This window comes from Falco peregrinus, chromosome 3 (genome assembly GCF_023634155.1).
Source record: "Falco peregrinus isolate bFalPer1 chromosome 3, bFalPer1.pri, whole genome shotgun sequence".
Taxonomy (NCBI): Eukaryota; Metazoa; Chordata; class Aves; order Falconiformes; family Falconidae; genus Falco; species Falco peregrinus.
This window is the reverse complement of record NC_073723.1, coordinates 115879663-115906186: the sequence shown is the minus strand read 5'-3', so window position 1 is coordinate 115906186 and position 26524 is coordinate 115879663. Positions and strand designations below refer to the sequence as shown.

Genomic DNA, 26524 nt, shown 5'->3' with positions numbered 1-26524 from the left:
GGTTTCCCTGCACAGAGCTGTATTAACACTTCGATAACATTTTCTCCAGCCCTCCTCCTTTGTCTTCCTGGGACACCCCGGTCTCCATTTCATGCCCTCCTCCTCCTTCTGCCTTACTCATTTAAGAGGTCATTACAGCCTTAATTAGCCACAGAAGGTGGGAATTGCCCTCCTGGCCCCTGATCTGCCCCTTCCAGCAGCTGAGCCCAGCCTGGCCCCCTGCCCCCCCGCCTGCTGGTGGGGCTGAGGGTGCCCACCACGCTGGGACTTTGGCCTTTTTCTGTCCTAAGGGCAGAGCAGCCGTGCCTGGGGTGGTGGTGGGGTCTGCAGGGGCTGGGAACACCCCGGGCATGGGCTTGGCTCCTTTTGAGCCCATGGGCATTTCCAGCTTCCCCCAGCATCAGCCCTGGGGCCAGGCACCCTTGTGCTTCTGCCCCTTGTTCAGATGTGCTGAGGAATGCTACTAAATCCCCCCTCTCGGTTCATCCCCCCATGCCTGCCCAGACCCCCCACTGACACTCTGCAACCCCCCTGGGGACAAGGAGTCAGTGTGGGATTTGCAGCTGACCCATCCCTTGGGTGAAGAGCAGCGGAGCTGGGGGATGCTGCCTTGGGGCCATTTGGGTGACAAAGGTGGGCACTCCTTGTCCCCACCACCCCATCTCCCCCTGCCCCAGCACCCCCAGCCCGGCGCAGCCTGACCCTATGTCCTCATCCGGGGTCTTGCCCTGGCTCCGTTGGGCTTCCAGGTCTTGGGAGCCTGTTCCCGCTGCCCTGCGCTCGCCTCACTGTGCTAAGTGCGTCTTGGTCCACTTCTCTCTTCCCCGCTAAAGCTCTTTAACTCACTGATCTGGTTAAACCTCAGCAATCAGTTTGTTTTGCCCTGCAAGTTAATGTGCCTAATTCCTGCCCGCCTTCTCCTGATGCCCAGCCTGCAGAGTCCCTGTGCCCAGGCAGCCATGGGCATGGTCACATTGCCTGTCCTGGGTGGTTTTGACCACGGCAGTGCCACGTGGGGTGAGATCCCAGGCAAATCCCTTGGTTGGTCCTGTCTCAGCCCCAGGGAATGAGTGGCAGCGTGTGGCACAGGCAGTATGGTGCCCAGTGTCCCCAGCTCCGCACAGGCAGAAGCAGCCCTGGCAACAAGATGCAGCCAGAGGTGAGCTGGGGATGCTGCAGAGCTGGGTAGCTTTGGACCAGGATGCAAAGCCATGCCATGGGGTCCATGTGAGCCTGATGGGTCCCCCAGCATGAGGCTGACTGGCCACTGTTCTCAGGGTCCTGCCCCATGCGCTCCACTCCCTGGAAGAACTGGGATGAGGCTCGGCTGTGGTGCCCCTCCTTGGCACAGCTGCCCCATGGTGTCCCCTCCTCCCAGTTTTTCTGCTCTTGGGTGGAGAAGAGCAGCAGAAAGTGGCTTCTTCAGCCTCATCCCCTCCCCACGCCCCTTTTAGATATTTAGGTGTTGAGAAAGGTTTTCTCCAGGTATTTGAACCCTTTCTTAAGGGAATAATTCAAGGGAAACTGGGTAATTAACCCTGCCATTTGTGGGCTTGGGGCTGTGGTTTCTCATGGCCTTTCTCCTTCCAGGAACGCCAGGCTAGAGGAGGCCATTGAGCAACAGCTGGGACTGTCCAAGCGGTGATTTTCCAGGGTTCAAATATCTCTGCCTCCTGCCTCTGTCCCAGGCTTGGCTGAAGTGCCCTGCGAGCCCCCCGTCGCGGAGTGGCGTCTCTATTTTCAGCCCTGGCTGCCCTAATCCGATCACACGCCTCTGCCTGCACCGCAGCCGGCTCCTTCCCAAAGCCCACAGGTGCTTTATGTTACCTGCTCCAGCAGGATCCAGCATCTTCTCCAAGAGCTCTGTTTTCAAAGGAGGGGACTTTTCCTCCTGCTCCTCTCCAGAGCTGATGCCGAGCATCCCAGGACCTGCACAAGCCCCTTCCCTACAGCACCGGGGTTTCCCTACACCCACAGCAGCCAAATCCCGGTGGCAAGCCCTTGGAAGGGTGATGGAGAGAGGGCTGCACCCCAAAATAGCTATACAACATGTACAGCAAAGGGCAAGGTGTGGGCAAGTGGTTTCACCTTGCTCCTCATCCCATCTCATGAACAGCAGGTCTGGAGGAGGCAGGAACAGGTTCCCCCTGCGACCCCTCATATATATAAAAATAGAGAGACATAAAATGTAATATGTGTATATATCAAAACCAACACCCCACCCTGCAGTAGGGATACACAGAGAGGAGACACCAAGGGAAACACCCCCCCCCCCACCCTGCCGCGTGTTTCATTTGGCTGTCCCTGCTAATCCTCAGCAATCCGACGTGACGGGAGACCTGTAACCTGATCACAGTTCATTAAGGGGTTTAAAGAGATTAATTGTCAAAAGCACCAGTTATTGCTTGCAGCACACACCCACACACACACACCCACACACACACCCGGCCTGTTGCCTCCCCCGGCAGGACCCAGAGGTCCCTGGACTCTGCACGCTGGTGTGCCCACCAGGATCTCCTAAAATTGCAGTGGCATAATCCTCAGTACTAATGATTTTGGGGTTCCCCTTCCAGCAGTGGGGGAGCAGAGGCAGCTCTGGGTTTTCACCTGCGAGATGGTGGCATGTCCCAGTTCCTGCATGTCCTGTGCTGGTGTGTGTCTGCGAAACAGGTGCCATCCTGACCTGGGCATCCATGAGCTGGGGCTTGCACGCTGCTGTGACTCCAGGAGGTGAGGATTTAAGGAAAAAAATGCCCCAAACTTTTCCAGGGCTCTGTTGTTTGCAGGCAGGTTTGTTCAACCAGCAAAACTCATTTGGCAGAGCTAAAACAGGATGGGGTTTTGGGACTTGAGTGATCCCAGCACAGGGACACACGGTGCTGGTCCTGCTGCCCAGCCTCCTGCGAAGGACTGAGCTCCTGGAGCCCCATGAGTGTGCAACGGCAGAGCCGAGTGGCTTTGCCATGCCACAGGAATAGAGAAGGAAGGAATGAAGGGAGGGAAAGGAAAGGAAAGCAGCCCACAGCCCTCGTTTTTCTTCCCTCTCGCATGCCTGCGGGGTGGTGGACCCACAGACCAGCGAACTCATCCCTATGGGATGCTACGGGATGGCTGGCGCCAGGAATCCCAACCTCTCCGGATGGAAATAATGCCTGGGCAGGGTGCTGGGCCCACCACCCCATGCGGGACCCCCAAGCACCATGAGGCATGGAGACCCAGCATTATCCCGAGGGTGGATCAGCCCAACGCCTGCCCCGCTGAGCGGCCAGGCTGACGCTGAGGACTATATCGGTCGGTGACAGGCAGGAAAGGAATCCGCCGAGGGAAGCCAAGCGCAGGCTCCTCTCGGCTCTCCCCATCGCCTCGCCTCTTATGGAGAGGAGCAGGAGGGAAGAGGGGCCGGGAGCAGCTCCTGTTATGGAGAAGCCCTGGGAAAGCCCTGGCTCGCACTGGCACTCAGCGGGGCCCCAGCAGCCTCCAGCCTCCCCGGCAGGACAAGCAGGGACAACATGCTTGGGACATGCTGTAATCCATGGGGACAGCCCTGAGACATGGCTTGAAGCTGCTGGACCCCGGTGGGACGGGGGGTCCTGCCCTCGCTGCCGCCAGCTGGGGAGGTGGTTTGCCCCCCGGAGATGGACTAATTGCCCCCAGGTTTTAGGCAGCTGCCAGGTGTGCCAGGAGCTCCCCGTGCAATAAAGCACACAGGGATTTAAGAACCAGCAGGACCACAGGCAGGGCTGACACCTTTCCATTATAGCTGATGCCTCCTGGAGAGGAGGAGGAGGAGGAGAAGGAGGAGGAAGAGCTTACACCAGGCATTGGTGACTTGGCTGGGAGCAGCCAGGCCATTAACCTGGCCTCATCCCAGGGCTTTCTGTGCTCCTAATACCCAATTAGCACTGACCGCTGACGCTCAGGGGTCAGCCACTCTCTGCCAAGGCACGAGCAAAAGGTCTGGTGGGTGTCAGGGGGTACTCAGTGCCACTGGGGGCCCTGACAGGTTGGGGCCTTTTGCATGGGCTCATTCCCCAGTTCCTGTATTGTTTCCAAGAAAAACTGGGCGGATAGGGAGTGCACCACTCCCAGCACCCGGGCCTGGGAAATGGCTGCAGTGAGGGAGCAGCGTCAGACCTGTGTCATTGCCCCAGCGGTGTCAGGGCAGGAGGGATTTTTGGTCCTCGGCTGCTGTCTGAGGGCTGCCGGATCATCTCGCTCCACACGAGATAGGAAAAGATGCTTGGAGGTAGTGCAGCCATAGGGAAAAGTCTCAAGATGTGAAGCCGGGAGAGGCTAAATGGCAGGTGGGAACAACCCAAGGACAGCGTTGCCATGATGGGGGCGAGGGGCTGGGGGCGGTTTGGGGTGGGCTGCATGGCACAGCCGCATCATGGCCAATGGCACCAGCGAGGAAGGGTATCCAGCATCTGATGTGCAATGTCCCACTCTACCACCAGCTTGGTGCTGCCACTGCGCAATGCTGCTCAGCTTCACACGTGGAGGGATCTGGGGGTAGATTTGGGGTCCTTGGGGACCACGGGAGCTTTGAGCATCTTCGGTACAGGTGGCAGGGCAGAGCCCCGGCAAGGCCAGGCACCGGTACAGCCCGGGTCTGCCCTGAATGCCCCTGCCCTGGTGCCCAGTGGGGTTTTCCAGGGCCAGCCAAGAGCGGTGCCCCTTTGCCAGGGTGCAAATTAAAAGCCTCTTTGTGCAAACCTGAAGAGCATAAAGAGGCTCGAAACCTGGGCAGCTCAGCAAAACGACAGGTCAGGGCACGGCTGAACCCCCACAGACACAGCCCCGCTCTCCGGGAACCTCCCCCCCTGGAGCCGGGGAAGCAAATGCTCCTGCTCTTTCCCACGTGTTATTGTGCTGTGCAAATATTTGCTTTGGAAAGCGCTGCCTTGCCCCGAGCCCTGCAGCCAAGGCCAGCCCCGGCAGGGAGGCTGCTTGCACCAGGCACCAGGGATGCATCCTGCTCAAATGCAAATCCATGCTCTTTACTGGAGGGAAACAACTGGCCCGGAGCTGACCCCATGCTCCAGGGATGGAGCATCCAACAGGGACTCAGGACCTTCCTTGGAGCGGGGTGGGGAGATGCTCTCACAGCCCATGGAGCTTGTGGGCTCTGGCAGGGGGACCCTTCTTCTCCAGCCCCTCTCAGTCACCTCCACAGCAGGGAAATCACCCAGGGAAGGGGGCAGTGGGACTGGAGGGGAGGTCAGCACCCCATTCCACAGCATCCTGGGGTGCCAGGAGCATGGGAGACCATGTGGGGTGCTCAGGGGTACAGGGTGTCTGTGCTGGGCTTGGAGCCCCCCAGAATCCTAGAAGATGGGCTGGCAATACACCTGCAGGGGGGATAGCCCTGGGAATCTCTGGGGCGCTGCTTGAAGCTCTCAGAGGGAAATCCCAGCCCTTTCCTGCTGTTTTTCAATGTCCATTTGCTCCTAGAAATGCACTTTTGGCTGGTGGGCAGCAGGAGAGGACTTTGTGGTGGGAGCTGGGCACGGCTGGTGGGGCTTCAGGGCAGGAATTTGGGGCAGGGACCCCTGCGGCGGCAGCGTTCCTGGCTCTGCCTGCGCTCCCCAGCCCTGGCCTCCGCTGCCGGGAGCCCAGCAGCCCTCGGTCTGGGACACTGGCCTTTGTTTCAGAGAATAAAGTTAGCGCTGTTACTCAGCCTGTCGCTATTCCAGCAATTCCTGCCTCCACTTTCACTCGGCAGCGGGGAAGCATTCCTGCCTGGGGGCTGCCAAGAAAAATACGCACCGGAGGGACTGGGACGGGGACTGGCAGCACCATGGTGGCAGGGATGGCTGTGGGACCGCGGCTCCCCCGGGATGGGCATCTCACCCTGGCTGTGAGGTGGTGCCTGTCTTGCATCCCGTCAGAGCCCATTCCCAGCACGGGACACCAGTCACCCATCCCATCAATGTGACGGGTGGCTTGTGGTCCTTTGGTGATCAAACAGCAACCGGAGCACACGAGGACAAGGCGTGTCACCTCTGGTGTGGCCCAGAGGTCAAGTGTTATCGCCGAGTGCCACCAATTTCCATGGAAAGTTTTGCTGATGCCAGCAGGGCTCCTCCAGCCGCAGCCACATGGAGCCACAGTGGTTTTTTCCTGCTTGTTTTCTGCCCTTTACCTGGTGATAGGCAAAGCCAACAGCCTGTTGCTGGTGTCCCCCTGTCCCCAGGGACCTGCCAAGTCCTCGTGTGACTCTCAACTATCGCCCCGAGTGGAAAAAGGCAGCTGCCCTGATAACCCCTCTCTGAGGGGCAAAACAACCATCCTGAGCAAAAGCTGTGGCCTCTGCCAGCTCCCACGTGCTGGCTACTGACCGGCTGCCCGTGGCCACCAGGGTGTGTGGGCAGGGGCTGCGGGCAGGGGCTGGGCAGGGCTGCGGATGATGCTGCGGTTGAGCTGCGGGGGCTGCAGTGAAATCGTAGTCTGGCTTTGCTGGCAAAAAGGACGTGGGGGCTTCCAGAGGCTGCAGTCTGCCGGCCTGGGGGGCTCGGCCGCAGGTTGCCTTGTCATGGCTGAGGACATCCAGCCTGTCTGCGGCAATTCCTCTTTCAGTTCTCGCTGTCGGGAGGATGGTTGGTGTCTTGAAACTGAAACCCACCAGTGGTGGTGGCACCAGCACCCTCATCCTGCATCCATCCCTTCTCCTGCATGGGGGGAACCCTGATGGGGAGATTGAGGTACTACTAACCCCTGTCCTGGCCAGCACCTCCTGCCCACGCTGGGCTGGGGCTGTAGGACACATGGAGACTTGTGAGAGCCAAGAGCGGGTCCTTCTCCATCCTTTTTTGGGGGATGGACCTCTCCCCTCCTCACCCTCTCACCCCAGGGGGATGCCGGCATTGCATCCTCACCCCTTCCTCTGTAAATCCCTGGAGAACAGACCCCCTGGCACGTGCACAGTCCTAAAACCCACTGAAAATCCTTGTGAGCACCAGGACCCAACAGCTTTCATCTGGCCGACCAAGGACTCAGCCCAGGGCAGCACACCCGCAGCTGGGGCTCCGCGCTACAATGCCCAACCCAGGAACAAAGGGAGGCTGGAGGACGGGAACGTCCCTTCCCAGCCCCAGGGACATTAAACAAACCCCAAGAGACCATTCTCCCTTTGTCAGCCCCACAGGTCACCCGAGGTTTGATCTACAGCCCAGCACGGCAGATGGAAAAATTCCCGGCGAGGGTTTTGGATCAGGTCCCTGCCATTTTCTTCTGGCTGGGGAGCTGCCGGCAAAGCTGCCGGGGCGCCGTGTGCTGCGGTGCGAACCCCAGCAAGCCCTACCTGTCCTTTTGAAGCCCCTCTGAAGTGGATGGAAGGGTTGTTTTTTTCCCACTCCCCCCCTTTCTGAAAGCTTTTAAGTCCTTCCTACATCTGAGGATAAAAGTTTGAAGTATCGCTGCTGAACCACAGGCGTGCTCATCAGCTCAAAGCCTGGAAACATCCTAAATTTAAGTCCAAGCTGCACCGTGGGCTCCCAGGGCCACAACCCTCCAAGCCCTCATCACCCGCTCTGCTTTCAGCTCGGGATTTTAGCCCAAAACCCTGCTTGCTGCCAAAATTCCAGCCAAAGTGAAGCTGTATTCCCACTGGAAAAGAGCTGCAGTGCCCAAGGGTCCAGCTGAGCCCGGGACACGCAGGGATCTGTATGGGGGAGGAATAGCCACATTATTTTCCTCCTACCACCCTGGCTTGTCAAAGAAGGTGGTAATATGCCCCAAAAAACGATGCAAAAGGTAAAAGCCGTACTTGGCTTTGCACAGCTGCAAGGTTGGCCCCTCCCCAGTAGAGCAAGGAACACAACATTCACACTTGCTGCAGCTTATGCACTTTAGGAACCCGTCAATTTAGCCTTATAATTGCATTCTACCCCAAAAGCTATTTTAATGTTGCTATCTCCCTCTCTTAGGCTTTTCCGATAACCCCAAAGTAATGTACATAAATAACACTAAATGTCTGTAATCTCCCGTCCTGCACACAGAGCCGGTGCTGGGAGAAAGCGGCCGGGACACAAAGGTTGCCGTAATCTTGAAATACCTGAAGAACAGGGCACGGAGAGGGGGATTTATTACCTGCTGTCTCGCTCTGCTCTGGCTGTGGCTGCCTGAGCCACAGACTTGCTGAGGAGAAATTAAAATAATCCCACCGAGAGCAAATAACCCGGCCCCGCCGCTGCTTTTGGGGTGTTTCGGTGCTGTGCTGGTGGTGCAGACGATGCTGCGCTGCTGGGCTTGGGCTCGGAGAGATGGGAAGGGGATTTTCTGGGCTCACCTTATCCCACCGTGCTTCATGGAAAGGAGCTGATGCTGCTAGCAGGGTCACCGGCACCAGACTGGTGCACAGCAGATGCTGTGGGGCAGGATCCGACCTCTCCAGTGTGCACAACCCAGCATGAGCCTCACACAAGGTAGCCCCGGCGCTGGTCCATGCCGTGCCAATGTGCCAGCCCATGATGGACACGTGGGGTGGGGTGACAGTAGTGACCCACATCTCCCTGTTGCCTGCACCATGTGCAGTTGGTGGGCTCGTGTGCTCCCAGAGCAGGACACAGCCCACACGCCTGTCCTGGTGTGTGCCAGAACACACATGTGCACCGGGGAGGGGGCTCGGTGCAGCTGGAAAACTCATCCCTGCTCCCGGGAGGGGAAAGGCTGGATTAGACCCCACCAGCCTGGGGCCAAGGGAGCGGGCTGGAGCACAGGGACAACCAGGTCCTTATCTTGCTTGTCATGCTGGGCACACGCTGCCCGCACACAGCTCCAGCCCCAGCCCCAGCGCACGGCTTGGAGAGGAGGAATCGGGCAGATGGGTATCACAAACCACCAAGTGCCTCATCACGTCGTTTTTCCAGCCCCGTGTTCTGCCAGCAGACAATTAAAAGGTCTTCCCTGGGTGTGACGCGTGGCGTGGGGACTCCCAAAGCCGCCCTGTCTGGTTTGGGAGGGCAGTGTTCCCCCAACACCCCCACCCGCTGCCAGCACCCCGCTCCAGGCTGTCCTGCTCGCACGGGTGGCCCTGTCCTGCCCCGGCTGTGACAGCAGGCTGGTGGCAGCCGCACCGCCCAGCCCCGCTGTGTGGCCAAAAAGGCAATTCCCACTGGGATGACACAAGCCCTGGGTGCGGGAGGCAGATGGAGTCGGGGTGCTGATGGTGTGCAGCCCTGAGTGTGTGCCGGCCTCGGCTGCACTCCATGTCCCTTCCCAGTGCCCAAACCCTTGTGCTGGCATTTCGGCTCTGCCATGAGGCACCTCCCGGCATCCCTTCCCACCAGGAAGCGCGGCTGGCTGAACCAGCCCCAGCACTCCCAACACCCCTGGAGCTGCGGCGTGACCTGGAGCCGCAGCTCAGGGCAGCCCTGGGTACTCCTGCCTGCTAAACGCCCTCTCCATCATCTGCAGTTTGCAAGAATTATCCAGCGCTCACACTGCTGCTCCTGCCAAAATGCACCTCTCGTCCTTCCCGAGGGATCTGCCCGGTACATGGACTCGCCTGTGCGGAAAGCCCAAGAAAGCCTGGCTGAGGGCACAGCCACACTGGGGGAGACCCCAGCCAGCGTCCCACCGTGCCAGGGGAAGCCACCATGCGGGTCTGCCCTGCCGCCTCATCTTGCAGCCAAATCCTCCCTGGAAATGGCCCTGAGAGCACTGGCCCAGTGCAGCTTATCGAGCTGGATGGGCTCCCAGCCATCCAGCCCAGCCCAGGCTCTGCCCTGCACTGGAAGGGCACCCGCTCCCCGTGCACTCGCTCCCCGCGCACCCCAGACCCCGCTTCCCCCAGGCCAATGCCCCGCTGAGCCAGCTGCTCTCCCTGCACGGCAGGGCTGCATCGCAGCGCCTCCTTTCACCCCGTTAATCCACCCAGACTCATCAGAGCGGCTCTCAAGCAGCGATAACTCATACCCACCAGCCAGCCAGGGCCGGCAGGGGCTGCCAACGGGCAGGTGCCACTGCCACCTGGGCAGGAGGGCAGGCAGGGGCTGGTGGTGGGATTTCACGCTACCCGAGCTCCTTGGGTGTCTCAGCATCCTCCTCTTCCACAGGGGCGGTGATGGAGCCGCCGCAGCCCCACGGCTGGCACGGGGAGCATCACTGCATGGTGAGGTTTGCATGTCCCGCAGCTCAGGGCATGGCAGGAGCTAGGACAGACCACGGCGTGGGGCTGGGCTGTGGGGCAGAGCACTGGGGCAGAGCACTGGGGCTCAGTGGTGCCCCCAGCCCAGCCCAGGGCAAGGGGTGCCGTAGGTCTGGGCAAGAGGCAGCCCCCGGGGCGTCCCCCCGCTTGCAAAGAGCTGATTTAGTGAGGCAGGTCTGGCTGGTGGGGCTGGCCCCCCGTGTCCTCCCAGGGCAAGGGGGGACACATCCAGCACTGCCGCCGTGCCTGGTGAGAAACCACAGGCTGGCAGGGCTGGGGGCTGGCAGGGCTCTTCCCTTGCCATAAGACAGGCAGCAGGAGGCGGGAACAGGGTCAGGATTCTGGGAAAGCCCAGCACAGTTTTCCTTGTAGGCAGATGTGCCACATCTGGAACAGTCTAATGCAGTTAAACAGATCACCTTTAGAGTACATAATTCTGCAACCCCTTTGTAACTGTACCACCTGAACTACCTGGTCTTTTTAACCATTATTATGCTGCAAAGAGGGGAAAATTCAAAGTCCTTTGGATGAAGGCCGGATTTGGGTCTGAGTCCCATTCCAGGCGTGCTCAGACCCAGGGCTGGCTGATGCTGGAGCACATCCCGCTCTCTGCTCGCCGAGGGATGTCCTGATGCTGGATGCTGGCGTGCAAAGGGATGGGCTCAGCAGCGACGATGCTCCTTTTGAGATACTGCAGGGAGGAGCAGGCTCCTGTTGGCAGCTCCACCAAGGAGAAAACCTTGCGCAGCTGATTAAGCTTTACCCCAAAGCAGCCTGGAGGCAAACACAGGCAGCTGCTGGCCTGCACTTAGAGCAGAGTGAAAAAAACCCCAGCCCAACAGCTTTGATCCCACAGCCTTTGGTGGCACGAGCTGGTGGCTAGGAGAAGCCCTGCGGCCAGCCCTACAGCTTGCTGGGCTCGCCAGCCCCACACAGGACTGGTGGTGTCTTTGCTGAGCTTCGGGGGCTGGGGGCAGTGGTGGGCACCCCCCCCCCCCCCCCCCCAAGAAGAAAGGAGGAAAGGGAACGAGGCAGCAGCCACCAATGGGGCTAACAAGAGGGTGGATTTCCTCAATTATAGGGTAAAGCCAGTAATCCCGGCTTTCGAAGGTTTAAGCGAGCGACAACTGCTGTGGGATGAGCCTGCCTCCCACCCACGCGACAGCCCAAGAGCCCAGCGCCTTGGCTGTGCCGTGAACTGGGGAGCGGAGCAAACACAAGCCCCAGCACCCAAACACCCTGCAGCACCCTCACCTGCCCGAGGGTGCCTGGGCACCCGCTAAAACCCACCAGCTGCCCCGGGGGAGATGAACCCTCCAGCCCGGACTGTTGTGGCAGCTCGAGCTGGCAGTGTCCCCTGTCACCTCTCCTGGAGGCAGGAGCCGGCTCTTCCCTGCTGCCGGTGGGTTTTGCACTTACCCAAGGCTGCAGGGAGCTGCCGGGGGTGGCTGTGCCATGGGGATGAGCAGCACGCCCCAGGAACTGGACACATCCCGGTTTCATGGGGGTCACTGCCCTGCAAGGGGGCAATTTCCTTCAGCCAAAAAGATGCCGTCCCTCTCGCTGGGGCAGGACGGCAGCGAGATGGGCACTTGTGGAGCCAGATTTGAAACTTTGTCCTCCCCCATTGCAGCCCCCGTCATCTCCTGAAAAAGCCCCGAATATCTCTTTTATTCTCCCCATCCCAAGGGGCAAAAAAAGAGGAGCTTGGAGATAAGAAATTGGGAGGGACTGCTGAGCGATGCGGCTCGGTTTTGGCACCGGATAAACCACATTCATCCAGCTTGGAGCTGGCTGGAAAACAGCTTGTCCCCGTGGTCTCTCCTCCTTCACCTGCCCAGCCTGGGGTGGCCTCAGGGCGGATGGGTTGAGGTTGGACGTAAGGCAGCCTGCCTGGAGAAAACAAATCATCAACTGAATAACTACTGGGCAATTATTGCTATTAGCAATGCCAACCGTCTCCAGTTCCCTGGGCATTAATGGGAGGTGGAGGGTACCCGGCCCAGGGTTAGGTCACCCATGACGTGGGATGATGGTGAGGATGCGCTTACTCACGTTGCTCTGCACCCTCTGTCACGGGCAGCCCGGCAGCACCCGCCGAGCACGAGCCGGAATAGCAGCATCCAGCCCCAAATGGGCAGGTTGGGTTCAAAGGCCACCGCCTTCGGGAGGGCACGTTACAAAACCCTCGAGCTGGTTGTGGTGGGAGCAGCCCTGACACTGCAGAGGGATGCACATGCTCCACAGTCTCAGGGGGCTGTTGCCATGGGGAAGGGCTGTGACCCTCCTGCTTTCCCCAAATCCGCATAGGGATTTTTTGGACAGCAGCACTGCTCATCATCTCCTCGACTAAAACACCCCCAGGGCAGACATCATCCTTCCAGGGACCGATTCCTCCTGAGCCCCATTGCAGCAGCCAGCAAACCCCTCTGCAAAGGGGGATTTACACCCTGGATGCTCAGCCTTTGCCATCAGAGTAGGCAGGGACTGTCTAGGGCTGGAGGGGAGGAGGAGCAGGGGAATAAACCGGCTAAACTCGTTACACTGGTGATATTTGAAAAGGGTGGTTAGTAAGTGGCATGTTAACATTATGTCCAGTCCTTAAGGAATGCATCCAGGATCCATTAGGGGAGCAGTAGTTAGGTGAGTCAGGCTGCGGACATGCGGATTTAACTGGGATTTCAAGCTCAAGCGACCTGTAATTGCGTATTAGCAGAGGGATGCTTAAAGTAATCAGCTGTTCCAGCCACGCCAGCCGGGTGGCTACAGGGGGGAGGGGAGGAGGGCTGGAGGGGTGCCGTGCATCCAGCCCCTCCTTGGATTACAAGGCAAAAATATAGGCCACACAAACACCCCAGGGAACGCGCTGCTTGGTGGTTTTTCCTTTGAAGGCAGGGTGACACTGCTCTTGCTGAAGCTGGGGTTTGATAGTGGCAAGATAAGCAGGGTAAATATGCTGTGGTGGCAGGAGGGGGCAACGACCAGCCACCCCAGTGCTGCCTGAGCTGGTCCCCCGCAGAGCTACCCCGAAGAGAGGCGTCTCCATCGGTCCCCAAAGAGAAACCTCCTGGCCTGGAAGGGGAGGTGGGAACAGCTAGGACTCACTAGAAGAACGATGTGAGCTCTTAGGAGTGAAAATGCATGTTCTCACTTGTATGGGGAGAGAGATAACACATTACACATCGCCTTGCACCTCCCCTGGCACCGCTCCAGCCTAATGCCTGGCTCCAAAACCACGGTCCCACCTACGAGTCATCTTCTCTCCTGGAAATGCCATTATTTCCCCTTGGCATCGCTGAAGGGACGCACAGTGGGTTGGGGTAGGGGGTGAAGGACACCCCATCCCCAGCCCATCTCACAGCTCAGTTGTGCAACAGCTCAAGGCTGCAGACTGACCTTTTTAACTCCTTCCCTAAGAAAACATGACTTTGCAACGGCTGTCAATCATTCGCCTTAATCACTGGGGATGCCAGCAGATGATTTCAATCAAATTTGTCAGAGCCATCAAGTTTCTACAAGCTGAAATGGGTGGCCAGGCCTGGGGATCCACCCAGACAAGGGAGCAGCAAACCGACCGCAGTTTCCACCCAAGCAGCAGCCGGGCACTCGGCACACGTGCAGCTCGCTCCAGCTCTGGCCGACGCGGCTGCTCGCTCCTCCAAAACAGGAGCTGCAGGAAGAGAAAGAGCAGGGAAGAGCAGGCACCTGGTGAGCCGCTGTTAGCTTTTGCAAAAGCACGTGGGGTTTTTGGGGAGAGCTGGCCTGGTGTCTTAGGTGGAGCAGGCGAGAGGCTCTGCACGAGCTGATCTCTTCTTGCGGTGGCTCAGGAGGGAAGGGAACGCCTGAGCTTCTGATTTGAGGCTGGATGCAAGAAGTCAGAGGTGGGGGAAGGTGGATGACCCAGGGGATTCGTGGGGCTTCCTGCTGTGCCTCCTTGCCACTAGCCAAAAGGTCTGCACCAAACTGCATTTGCAGCTGCACAGTGCAAATGCCCCATGCACAGAACAACAACAACAAAAACAGCCTTTTAAACGCTCCTCCGCCTCCACACCAGCTCTAACATGAGCTGAAATCCTATTTGTGATAAAAAAGCCTGAACCAGAACCTCCAGCAGAAAGCAGCTGGGGCCAGGAGATAAGATAGGAGGGTTCAATGACGGAGCAGAAGTTGTACGCTGCACGTTTCTCACCATCAGCCTTCACCCCTGCAAGGCTCAGCTGCTCCCCGGGGCTCAGGACTGTGGCAAAGGGGCTCAAGTTTGTGCCATCCTCCGGCAGCTCAGCTCATTCCCAACCCCACTGCCACGGCCCTGCCGGGAGCAAACCGCCCTCCCAGTATGTACACATCAATGAAGCATTTGTCTCGTGCTTGGCACCAGGCGCCTGAGCACAAGGGTCCGTGTGCTGGATCGCCCAAACACCGCTATAAATGGCAAGAGGAGCCGCACAGACAGACTGTTCTCTCATTCTGCCCGATCTCAAATAGCAGAGTTAACACCTGCGCTGCCCCGGCGGATACCAAGGAGGAGGGCAGCCGGGTAGAACCACCGGCGTGCTGCATGAGAGGCTAATTAGAGACACCAAGGTACAACTTGAATGCCACGCTGGGTCTAGCTACCCCCCTGCACACAGACGGTGCCGCCCCCAGCGCTGAGCCCCCAGCTGAAGGACGGCCCAAAGCGTGGAGGCTGGAGCAGGATGGTTCTTGCATTCTGGAGATTCAAGGCGAATTCCTCCCGTTTCGGTGAGTCTGGAGCTCAGCCAGATGTCCTTCCAGGAGCAAAGCTGCTGCAGGCGGGTCTGCAGATACAAGCACTTGAGGCGATCCTGCTGATACAACGCGGAACATTTTTGGATGCATCTCAAGGCATCGATCACCCACCAGCCCTTTGCAGAGGTGCTGCAGGGCACGCGCCGCACGGGCTTCTCCACTCCTGACTTTGGTTATTTGAGCTGGGCACTGCCAGCACGACCCAGACCAGTCTGGCACAGGCGTAACACTGGTGGTCTAAATATAGGGAGTTGCTGGGGCAGAGCCACGGCCACCCCAACACGCACCTTTCCTCAGAGCAAAGCTCCAGAGCCAAGGCTGAGGGAAGCACTCGGGCACCCAGCGCATGCCAACACGCCCGTCGCTAGAGCCCAAATCTCACCCACCAGATACTCAGGCACATCCCGACTTGTCCATCACCCTCTGTTCAAAGAGAAAAATAATGACAGACTACAGGCTGTGGGAAAATATATGGTGTGGGTTTTTTTTTATTTGACAATTAACAAAAGAGGGATCCAAATCTCAGTTGTAAACATTGATAGCTCCTTTCTGATCACAACTAGTACTTTCCACCAACATCCTTTTGTATAGTCTGATCCGCTCCAACAATGACAAGCCAACTCTGTCAGGGCTTTTGCTGCTCTGCTCAGGGTCACAAATCCAGAGGCAGCTTATTCACCACAGCATCGACAGCCGTCGGCAGGACCGACCGCTGGCACTGGGAAGACAGCTGACAAGCTAAGCAGATACTCCAGAGCCGCTCCCACACCTGAGATGTGCTCAGGGAAGGCAGGAGCTTCATGCTGGGTTGCGTGCCAGCAAGAGGCAAACAGCCCAGCTCGCTGCCAACAGGTTTAGAGAGAAATCAGCTCTGCAAGAGCAGAGTCCTACTCGAGCAGGCAATCACGGACACGGTCTTACGTGGTGCCAGCCCAGCAAAAACAACCCAGACCTGTTGGCAGAGGCAAGCTTGGCCCCAGACTGTGAAAGTTTGGAGATGCAGAGCCAGCAAGCTTGTCCCAAAGAGGGACTGGCACATCATTAGCTCAATTGTTGCAGCAGAACCAAAACTGCCTGTAGCTTGACAAGGGGAAGTGAAGCTTCATCTTAGGTTGGAGGGCACCCAGCTACAGGCAGCCAGCTTCCAGCCATCGCCCAGGAATCCGGCCTGGACAGCAGCAGATCCAAGCTTTTTTGGGAAGATGAAGCTTTTAGAGCCTCACACGCTCCCCTCTCCAAGAGCAACCCCTTTGCAGGTGGGTCAGCCCCACAAAATAAGCAAGTCTGAATTACTCAAGCAACCTTTTGCTGCTCATGACCATCAGCAGAGAATGAAGTCATGGAAAGCCAGCAGCAGCGGCGAGTCTCCCAGTATCATCCCCAGCAGCAGGGACCTCAGATCACCACCACACCAAGCCAGCTGCCCCACTGGGCCACCCTCCCCCACCAGCAACTTGAGGAGCCACCAGGAAACGGGAAGATGCACAACACTAAAAGAACGAGTGTTATAAATAGAAACCTCCCTCAACCGCAGGAGTGACCTGCCAACAGCTACGCACATCCCAGCTGCTTCAGTTGGAGGGACTGAGCAGCCTGACCTGCAAGGAGCATTCCGGCAGCTCCAGAACCAGGATCTCTCCTTGCTCCTCTCCAGGCGACCAGTTGGTTCAGAGCCTGGTTCTTGGTGGGAGCAGGGTCAGCTGTCTCAACACCATGCTACCCAGATGGACAAGCAAATAAAAATAAAATTCAACAAATTTGAATACACTGTATTTATTTGTAACAGATTCTAAAGAATCTAGTGAGTCTATGTCAAGCCCATCGCATGACAGGTGATACAGGTGTAGGAAAAAAAGACATTTAAAACAAAATCAAGTGCCATTCAAGCTACTGGAATCTTCCAACTGCCCCCCTCACAGGAGGCAGTACAGTATCACTGCAAGGTCTAGAAAAATTCAGATTCAACCCATTCACAAGAGTCCCACCACACACACTGTAAATCAAAAGTGCAATCTCAACATAAGTTGCCCTGTCGAGCTGTTGGCTGTAGGGAACCTTTTTGACATCTTACAGGAAGGGAGGGAATCTCAGTTTAGTGCGTCTATGTGTCTGCGGGTAAAGGGTAAGCAGCCTGTAAAAAAGCATGCTACATCTCATCTATGTTCATCCAAAGTTTAAAATGGCAGAAGAAAAGATCTTCCCTTGAAGCCATGAAGGTGGCATACTTAGGATCTCAAAAGCAGCCCTTAAACCAGTTGTACTTTGCACTGGATAAACCTCACACTCCCCCCGCCCAGGGATCGGGCTCTGGGCACCAGGGAGGTACCAGGCTGTGGCAGAGCCAGCACGCCAGCCTTGGCCGTGAAGGCAAAGCTGTGCTACGGGAAGGCAGTTAAACCTGTAATAGCTACATCGTTAGTGACACTTCAGCTCTGACTAGATAGGAAGCAAAGCTGGACCAATTTCAGGTTGGTTAGTTCATGTTAAGTGCAAGAGCCCCCAGATCACTCCCTCCCCACCCCTTATGCCCGCTCCACATCGCCCCTACCCCAAAAAAGGTAGCAATCTGGCTATACACATTCCGAGGATCTAGTCTTTATTAGAGCATTCAATCTGCCCAGCTATTACAGTTTTGTCACAAGAACAAAATAACCCCACAAGTTAAAGATACTCAAGTATGTCAGCCTCAGAGGAAGCACCACGAAGTCACAGTGTTCCCAGAGCAGCATCCCTAGGAAGCGCCTGCTTGCTCTCCCACCTCTCCCTCCGTGCATAGTTAAAAGTCTGAGATGATGTTTCACGAGAATGGGCATGGCAACCCAGGCACCTCCGTGAAAAACTGTTTGTGCTCTAGACACTCAACAACTTCAAAGCCACACTTGACTAAGAGAGCCAAACCCTCAAGACACAAGAGGGTTTGTTTAGAGAAGACATACTTTTCCCCTAAGGCCAACTGACTTTTACACACCTGCCCCCTGCAAGCTCCACTTCTAGCTAGAGAGTGAATTTCAAATGCTATCAGTGGCTCACATGTGGAATCACATAGCTGGGAATAGGTTGCTTCCGAAGACAGGACCTGCCAAGGGGCTGAGGGAACATCTCCAGCCACAGGAGGCTGGGAGAAGTCTGCCCATCTACTAGACAGACCCAGGCTCCAGCACAGCAACAGCTGGAGGTAACTGACTAGTGAACTAGTTGGTTTGTGCTTCAAAGGACAAGCCTCATCTTCCCAGATAACCCAGCTGGTCTCTGGCTTTGTGCATAAAAACCACACTGCATGCCAAAAAAAAAAGCAGCATTTCAAATTCCCCTAGAAAATACACAATTAGGTACGGTAGCCTGGGGCAGGCTCCTGGACAGATCTTCTGCCTCATCGTTTATGTACACGATTATTACATTTTGGCACTGCAGACTTGGGAGCTTGAGTAAATTCATATGAAGGTCCCTGCTGCCTTTTCTCCATAAAGCTCTGCACAGCATTTTTCACCATGCACTCCCCCCCCACCCCAGTGTCCCCTGTTTTAGGCATTTACATGTAGTCATTCCAAGCCCACCCCCATTTATGCAACTCCACTTTGACAGCTATTTGCTACAGCTGGTCCTTCACAGGCAGCAAGCCATGCCAAAAAACCTCAGCGACACGTAACCTGCAATCCCATTCCTGCTTCAGCGAGGTTACTAGAAATGATCTTATGACCCTCCCGGCCCCCCTCCCCCCAACAGAAACATTTTTCTTTGAACATCCCCACTCAAGCTCTTGGGATGTCGACCCCCTGCAAAAAAAAAATTAGGTTTACAGTACAGTTGTGTTTATATTGTTACAGGCACTTAAACAGGATTCTTTGGTCCTTCAAAGGAATTAGCCACTCTGGCTTCTATCTTCAGAAACCACAAGTCTGCACACCCATAACACCTCCCGCACTAAAAAAAAAAAACCACAACACAATTCAGAACCATTTCAGGGCAGTGCAGCTCTACCTTAGCGTAATTCTACAATCTCCCCTCACACACCCCCACCCTCCCCCATCGCCTCCAGCATTCAATAAGCAATCGAGTCTTCCCATAAACATCCAAGTCATCTAGTTTCCATCACACTGCACTTCCCATCACAGTGTACAGCAGACAGGCCTCATTCCAACAACCCCAGGAACAAGACACTCAAGCAAGAGTCCAAGAAGTTTCCTCTTGTTGCAGTTCTAGGAAGGTTGGTTCTTTCTGTTTTGCCACCGCCCCCCCCCCCCCCCAAGGCAAGGAAGTACCTTGGAGGACAGACCCTGAAGTTCATCCTGGCTCAGTTACAGGGAAGCCACGTTGGGTAAGACTGATTGCAAGGCAGGAAGGGCTGCACGTGGGTGACATAGTAGTTGAAGTTTATTTCACTGACATAAGGAGCTGGCTGGTAGTAGCAGGTAACATTTGTGACCGTGGGGATGATGTTCTGCTCAGCCAGGACTCTCACAGCCAGCATGGCAATGAGGTTCAGGGTCTGCCTCCTTTCGTGTCCCATAAGGCAGACTGTGCTCTCATTGACCACCCTGTGGAGGGTCATCAAATAGTCATATCTTTTGCTCTCCATCCCAACAAAGTGGCTCTGAAGGTAGCACTCCAGCTTCCTCTGCTGCTCACCGATGTCAGAGAAGTCTATGAAAAACCTGGAGCACATGTATCTCTGTAGTGCCTTCATATCAACTTCTGATTTAGGCTTAAACCCCCTCACCAAAAGGTTGCAGTATTTCAGAAGCCCCCCACCTCTGATCTCCTCTGGGTTCCTCGTGGCGATGACCCTGTTCCGGAGATGGTCCATTGCCTCCTCAAAGTCCCCGTACATGCTCTCCCCAGTGACCGTGGGGTGGAAGTTCTCTGCCATGGGATTCTCTGAACACTCCCCAAACAGCAGGAGCGAATCCAGGATGATCTGGAAGGAGTCCACACTGAACTCGAACTGCCGCCTGAGAGAGTCCACAAATTTGAGTTCCACATTCTTCCCGCTGTTGTTGGAGAGCGATATGAGGCTCCAGCGGTCTGTTTCATTGCATACCTTCACCAGCTTCTGCACATACGCCTCCTTCAGAGTCATGGGGGTGATCTTGTCTTTGTTGACACCTTCTGGGAGGAAGTCAAGAAGGCAATCCATGACCACATCTTTAACAAGCTGGAAGACATCTTCAGTCTTCAGATCTACACCAAAGATGAGATCTAAGTCTTTGTACCCCAAGCCACTGTCTTGATGCAGAACATGACTAGCTGCTGAGCCATTCAACCTTACATTATGGACTGTGATTCCTTTCTTCTCCAGGCGACTACGGACAACCTGAGATATAAAGAGAGTCAATGAGAAGCACAAAATCATTCTTGGAGCAGCCTGGTTACAGCAGCAGGATTCACTCCCTGCACTTATATGGGTCACTCCAGTGCAAGACAGCGAAATAAAATGCTAATCCATTAGAAATAGGTCACTTTGGAAGGCATCCAGAGTCTGGCCAGCAGCTGGGGGTGGCTCTCCTTTACTTATTCCCTCACATTAGAGGGTTCTTACTGCACATGAACAGCTGTTTCTGCTTCCAGTACAGCTGTTTGCTCTTCCCTTCCTTCCCCCCCAAAGCAGAAAGCTTACCCAAACCCATTCTCTGGGCTGGTCCCTGGCCCCTTCACCCCCCTCCACGGTTGCAGCCAGCCTTCCCAACCATCCGGCTAAGACCTGCTGATCCAAAAAGGACTCCAAATACAACACGGCAGCACAGTCTGCAGCAGTCGCTGTTAATTTAATCAGGGTGGCTCGCTCCTTTTAGCCATCCCCTTTGCCTGTCAAGATTCATTAAAGGCAAATCAAGATGTCAGGACTGCTCAAAAGCCTCAGCCAGGCGTATGCAAGTTCATGTCCTAACTAGTAAGTGTATCCTAACAATTTCCAGTGTGTCAGAGCTTCGTGCTGAACTTGGCATGCTATCAAGCACAAGAAGCAGCTTTCATCTTACGAGTGTTACTCCAGCGATTTTAATGCTGCCTGCTCAGTCCTGGCACACCCACCAGTCCCTCCAAAGCTTTGTTCATTTAGAGTGAAGCTGAATCACTTGCCTGATTACTTAACATGCAGGAGGCTGAAATAACCCCAAGACCATAAAATAAACTATCTGGACACCAGCTTGTAATTTGAGTTTAACTGAGCTCAAAGATCCCAGGAAGATTAAGCTCACATCTTCCACCAGAAGCTCTTCCCATCTCTCATCCTGCTTGCATGTTTATCTCAGCAATTACCCCCTGTCCAGTGAGTCCCAGCTAGCCAGCCGGCTCACCCAGTGCTTGAAGCAAGGCTAGAGCTTGAAAGAGCCAAAGCTTGGGATACAAATGGACAAATTATATCCCTAGAAGCCAGTCTGGCTGGGCTATTCAGCCCTGCGAGGCTGTCCTAGTTTGAGAGGCCCCACTAGAAGTCAAACCTCTATCAGAGGAGCCAAAACCCCCGCCTGGGTGACATGGCCCTGAGCAGACAGTTCCGGGGGACATCAGAGCATTGCAGCTCCAGCTATAAAACTGCCCCTCCACAAGGTCTGTTTAGAAACAGTACATGAAAGGCAAAGGACTGCAGTATGCCACCCCCTCAGCACATCAGGGACCTCTTGGTGACCAAGCTGAGGGGCTATGCCAGCGAGCTTCTGCTGCCCTTGCCAACAGAAGATATCCTGGTACAAGTTGATGAATGTTTTTAAACTTGGAGGTTGTTAAATCTCATGATGCAGCTTCTCTGCTGGCGTTTCCCCTATTACTCCTGTGTGCCCGGGCTCCTTGCCAACCCAATGGTGACAGTCACATGTCAGGCAACAGTTAACCAGTGAGCTATTCACCATCAGAAGTCCCAAGTCCCCACCAGCACATCCAACTCAGCCATGAACACAGTTGTTTTCAACGGCAGATAGTCTGAAAACTGAATATACCCCTAGTAGTGACACAGGGTTATTCCCCCTTATAGAACAAACATCACGCAGCGATCCAGGAGAGCTCCTGGTTGTGCATTTGTTGCCAACAGATCAGTCACTGGAGTCACTCACCCAAGGCACAGCTCCAGCACTACTTGTGGAGCTAAGAGTTTTGTGCTATTAGGCTTAGAGAGACAAGATATAGGTCACAAAAGTGTTAGATGCACAGCTAGGACCAGTGCTTGGAGAAGATCTCATTCCAGATTAATTTCCTGGCTCCAAAGAACATCTGCTTAACCCCTTTCAGGGCACAGCTCAGGACCTGCAGCATTTCAGACCCATAAGCTTCTTCAGGCTTACCGGAGCTGCCCAGGTTTACAGGTGCAGCCTGTATGTATGTAGAAGGGGGGGGAATAATTCAACTGTTCAAATCAGTCTTGTCCCAAATCACCCAGAAAAGCTCCAGCCTGCAGAGCACCTTGCTGCTTCCCCGAGCGCAGCAGCCTGCCAGTCTTAACCTGAAGCACATCTCCCCGACTGCAGCCAGTGGGTTCAGGTATGTGTTTTCCCCAGAGGGTTGGATATTTAGAGGGTTAGGCAGCTGCTGACCTGCTTCCCAAAACAGCACCTCACGTTACGTGTGGTTCAGATAATTGACTCTGACAGCCAGGCAGGCGCAAACCCTGCCTGCGTCCTGACCTGCCGCTTCCCACCTCCCACAACAACACGAGCACGCAACAAATAACTGCCTTTTAGGTTACTTGTTTCAGATTAGTCAGCCCTAAATACAGGGTCTGCCAGCGCGGTTGGTCAGAATTACAGCCCTCAGTTATTTAGTGTTTGAAGTTGCTAGTGGCAACATCCTTTTCAGCAACTCTGACACCTTCAGTTTCGTGGAACCAAACAGTAATAAGTGGTGGAACATTTGATGCTGCCACCGCACCGGGTTTTAACAGCGCCGAGCTTCACTGGCCTTGCACAACCCAAGGGCAGTGCCCTGACAGTAGCTCTCGCCTGCCGTTCAGGTTAAAGCTTCATGCAGCCAATATTTAGCACTTCTGCCCCCAACAGATGCTGCAGGGACTCGAGGAACTTGCCATCAGCTGAGGCTTTCATACAGCCCAGTGTCTTTCAAATGTCACCTCTGCATTTTCCAGGCTTAGGTAGAAATGTTTCTCAAGCAGCTGAGGCTTCAAAATCCCAGTGATTAGTTTATTGTGAAAGCCAGTTTGGTTTTAGCTTTGTGAATAGCCTTTTTAATTAGAAGCTAACATGCCCGATTTTACATTTGATGAGTCATTACTGAGGAATGAAGTTGCCTCCCAAAAATGAATATGCATCAGCTTATTCGAACTACATTGTTAGTTTAATATTAAACACAGTTATTACTTTATGGTTAAGCTAACAGGAACTCTTTAACAAGATGAAGTCTCAGGCAGACTCTGGAGGATATGCTCAGCATGACAGAATCAAAGGACACTGACATTTGATCTAGCATTTAAATTAATAACCACCTCTCCCACCACACAAGCCCAGCATGTCCACCAGCACGAAGCCATTCCACAGGAGCAGCTCCCCCACACTGTCTCAGCCCCCCCCCCCCCCATTTCACAGCTCTCAGGGCACCAAATCAACCCAAACCCAGCAAGAAGAGGGCGGGAGGAAGCAAAGCAGGATTCATGCCACAGCTGCAGCACCTCCAGGGATCGGGCATGAGTTTTAAACGCATTTGATTATTCCCCACCCCCACCAAGAAGGGTGTTTGCAGCAGGGTCCTACCAGATGCACCCTCCTGCTGCAGGGGGGCAGGCAGCAACCAGCCCCCCCAGCACCCCTCCCAGCGTTACCCCCCCCGGGGGGGACACCCCGGAGCGCTGCCCGTGGGGGCGGAGGCTGCCCGGCCAGGCTGGCCCGGGGCCCGGCCACCGCCGCCTCAGCATTTTTATTTTCTCCCTGACCCCCCGCGGGAGCAGGGCAGAGTCCAACGGGGCAGCGGAGGGCGGCCAGTGTCATCCCCCCCCCCCCACGCATCCCAGGGGGGCCAGCGGGGCCTGTGCCTCCCCTCCCCCAGCACAGCCTGTGTGTCCCCCACCCCCAGGCACCAGCCAGGGCCTGTGCCCCCCCCCACCCCGAGCCCCAGGCACACCGGGGGGCCAGCGCAGCCTGTGCCCCACCCCCCACACCCAGAGCGGCCTGTGCACCCCCAGCCCCAGGCACGCCGGGGCCCAGCACAGCCTGTGCCCCCCCCCCAGCTCCAGGCACCGGCCGGGGCCTGGGCCCCCCCTCCAGCCCCGGGGCCCAGAGCAGCCTGTGCAGTTGCACCCCCTTCAGCTCTGGGCAGCCCCCAGGGTCTGCGGCCCCCCACCAGCGCCGGGACCCAGCGCGGCCTGTACCACCCCTCTAGCCTCAGGCACCCGCCGTGGCCTGTGTCCTCCCCCTCCAGCCCCAGGCACCCCCGGGCCCAGCGTGGCCTGTGCCCCCCCCGCCTCCAGCCCCAGGCACCCGCTGGGGCCTGTGCCCCTCGGGCCTCACCTGGACGATGGTGCGGGGCCGCACCGAGAGCGTGGGGAAGTTGCCGCGGCCGTGGATGGGCACGGCCTCGCCCAGGATCTGGTCCAGCCGCTGCACCTGCTCCCACGTCAGGACGCTGAAGCGGCCGCCGCGCTGCTCCGAGCCGCCCGGAGCGGGCCCCGCTGCCGCCGCCAGCATCGTCCCCCTCGCGCCCGACCGGCCACCGGAAGAGAAGCCCAAGTCACCCGGAAACTGCCCGGAAACCAGCCGGAAGTGCCGAGTTCGGAAGGGAAACAGGAGGAAAATTAAAAAAAAAAACCAAACAAAAAAAAAAACCTGTTTCTGAGGGGTGCTGCCCGCGGGGCGGAGGCGGGGAGGCGCGGTCGGTGCCCGGAGGGGACGCTGAAACGAACGGGCCCGCACCGCTCCCCGCCCGCCACCGGCTCCGCCGAGCGATGCGCTCGTCCGCGCCCGCCGCTACCTTATATAGTGCCCCGGGCCGCGGCCCCATTGGCCCGGCCCCGCCGCCAATCCCGGCCCGGTCTCGTCGCCTCTCCGGCGCTTTCATAGGTCCAGGGTGAACAGTGGGGCTGGGCTGGGCGCCAATCAGAAGGGGCGGGTAGGGAAAGAGGCGGGGAGAAGGGCAGACGGGGCGGGACAGGCCGGAGAGCCCCGCCCCTCCTACGCGGCCCCCGGCGTGCGGGAATCCCGGCGCTGATTGGTCAGGACGGGGCGCGCCTTAAAGGGACACCCCACTCGTGCCCCATTGATGCTCCACTCGTGCCCCATTGATGCCCCATTGATGCCCCACTGATGCTTCATTGATGTCCCACTGGTGCCCCACTAATGTCCCACTGGTGGCCCACTGATGTCCCACTGATGCCCCACTGGTGCCCCATTGATACCCCACTGGTGGCCCACTGACCCTCATTTGTACACCATGGTCTGACGCCCCACAGCCCAATGCCCCCCTGCCTGACATCCCCAACCCAGGGCCCTCTCTCCTTGGCCAGCAGCCCCCCAGGGACCCACCCACCAGAGCAGGGAGCTCTGGCACCCAGGAGACACAGGGTCACACCGCGGGTGACCCCCCAGGGTGATGGAGCCCACAGCTCAGAACGCTGATGCCGGGTGTTCCCAGCCCCAGGAGTCCAACCCCAGCCCCTAACATCTACCCCATGGCCCAGCTGCCAGCCAAGCCTCCGCCTCCTCCTCGGGCCAGCCGTGTGCCAGCCATTTCCTTTCATCCCAACAATTCCCATCACTTTAAAAAGCTCATTCCTCAGCGGCATTTAACCCTGAAGACATTTCCAAGAGGCGCCTCCCTGCCGAGCCGGTGCCCAATGCCCCGCGGTCCCATGGACGGACGGGTATGACTCCAGGCTCCGCAGCCGCACCTGCAGCTCCCATTTCCCCCATTTCTGATCAGAGCTGGGATCCATCCTTAAAAGCCGCAAGCCCTGTTGGAAGATGAGCCAGCACTGGTTTATTTTTACACCCTTGCAGGGATTTATTGTAAGAGCACCCCTGTAAACCCCCAAACCCCCAACCTGGGGCATTTCACCTTGGGGAGGCCATTGCAGAGCTCTTCCAAGCTGCCAGGGCTGTCTCCGAAGGCTCAATGGCATCAGATTGTCCTCTCCCGTATCCCAGGGCTCTGCCGCTGGAAGCTGGTGTTGGCTGTGGAAAGAGTGGGGGCAGCGATTTGGGTTTGGGGGGAAATGGGGTATTTGGGAGCATCCCAGCTGGGGCTGGAGGGGAGACAAGGCAAGGGGGTGCCCCAAGCCCTGGTCCCCCCTGGAATCCTCCCTACCCCATGATGCACCGACAGCCAGAGCGGTGCCCCTGGGGGGCTGGAGCCCCCTCTGCCAGGGCCTCTGCTTGGGGACGCTCCTTGTGCCACAGCGTTTTGCTCTCTGGCTCCTGCCAGCATCGTTGTGTAGCTCTGTTGAGCATCTCTGTCGCGATTAAATGCTGCTCCTGGTTACTCCCTACGAGGCTCCACATCAGGGCGCAGGAGGAGGGGAGTGATTTCTTGCCGGCAAGTGGTTTTCCAAGGACTGTGATAAAAAATCAGGCAGCTGCCTCCTGTTGCAAAACTCCTTTGATCCTGTCAGCAAAAGAGCTGGATCAGGACGAGTTTCCTAAGACACTAAAAGAGACCAAATGGCTTTAGGAA

The 26524-nt window shown here is 56.8% G+C and overlaps 1 protein-coding gene across 1 annotated transcript; it reads right to left on the bottom strand.

The window, feature by feature from the left end:
• Positions 1 to 16677: 16677 nt before the first annotated feature.
• On the bottom strand, positions 16678 to 24810 carry TENT5B (terminal nucleotidyltransferase 5B). The gene is made up of 2 exons (XM_055800214.1): positions 24367 to 24810; positions 16678 to 20231 (listed from the first exon to the last, which is right to left on the bottom strand). Exons 1-2 carry the CDS (start codon positions 24541 to 24543, stop codon positions 19212 to 19214), a joined length of 1197 nt encoding a protein of 398 aa, XP_055656189.1. The 5' UTR covers positions 24544 to 24810; the 3' UTR covers positions 16678 to 19211.
• Positions 24811 to 26524: the final 1714 nt, after the last annotated feature.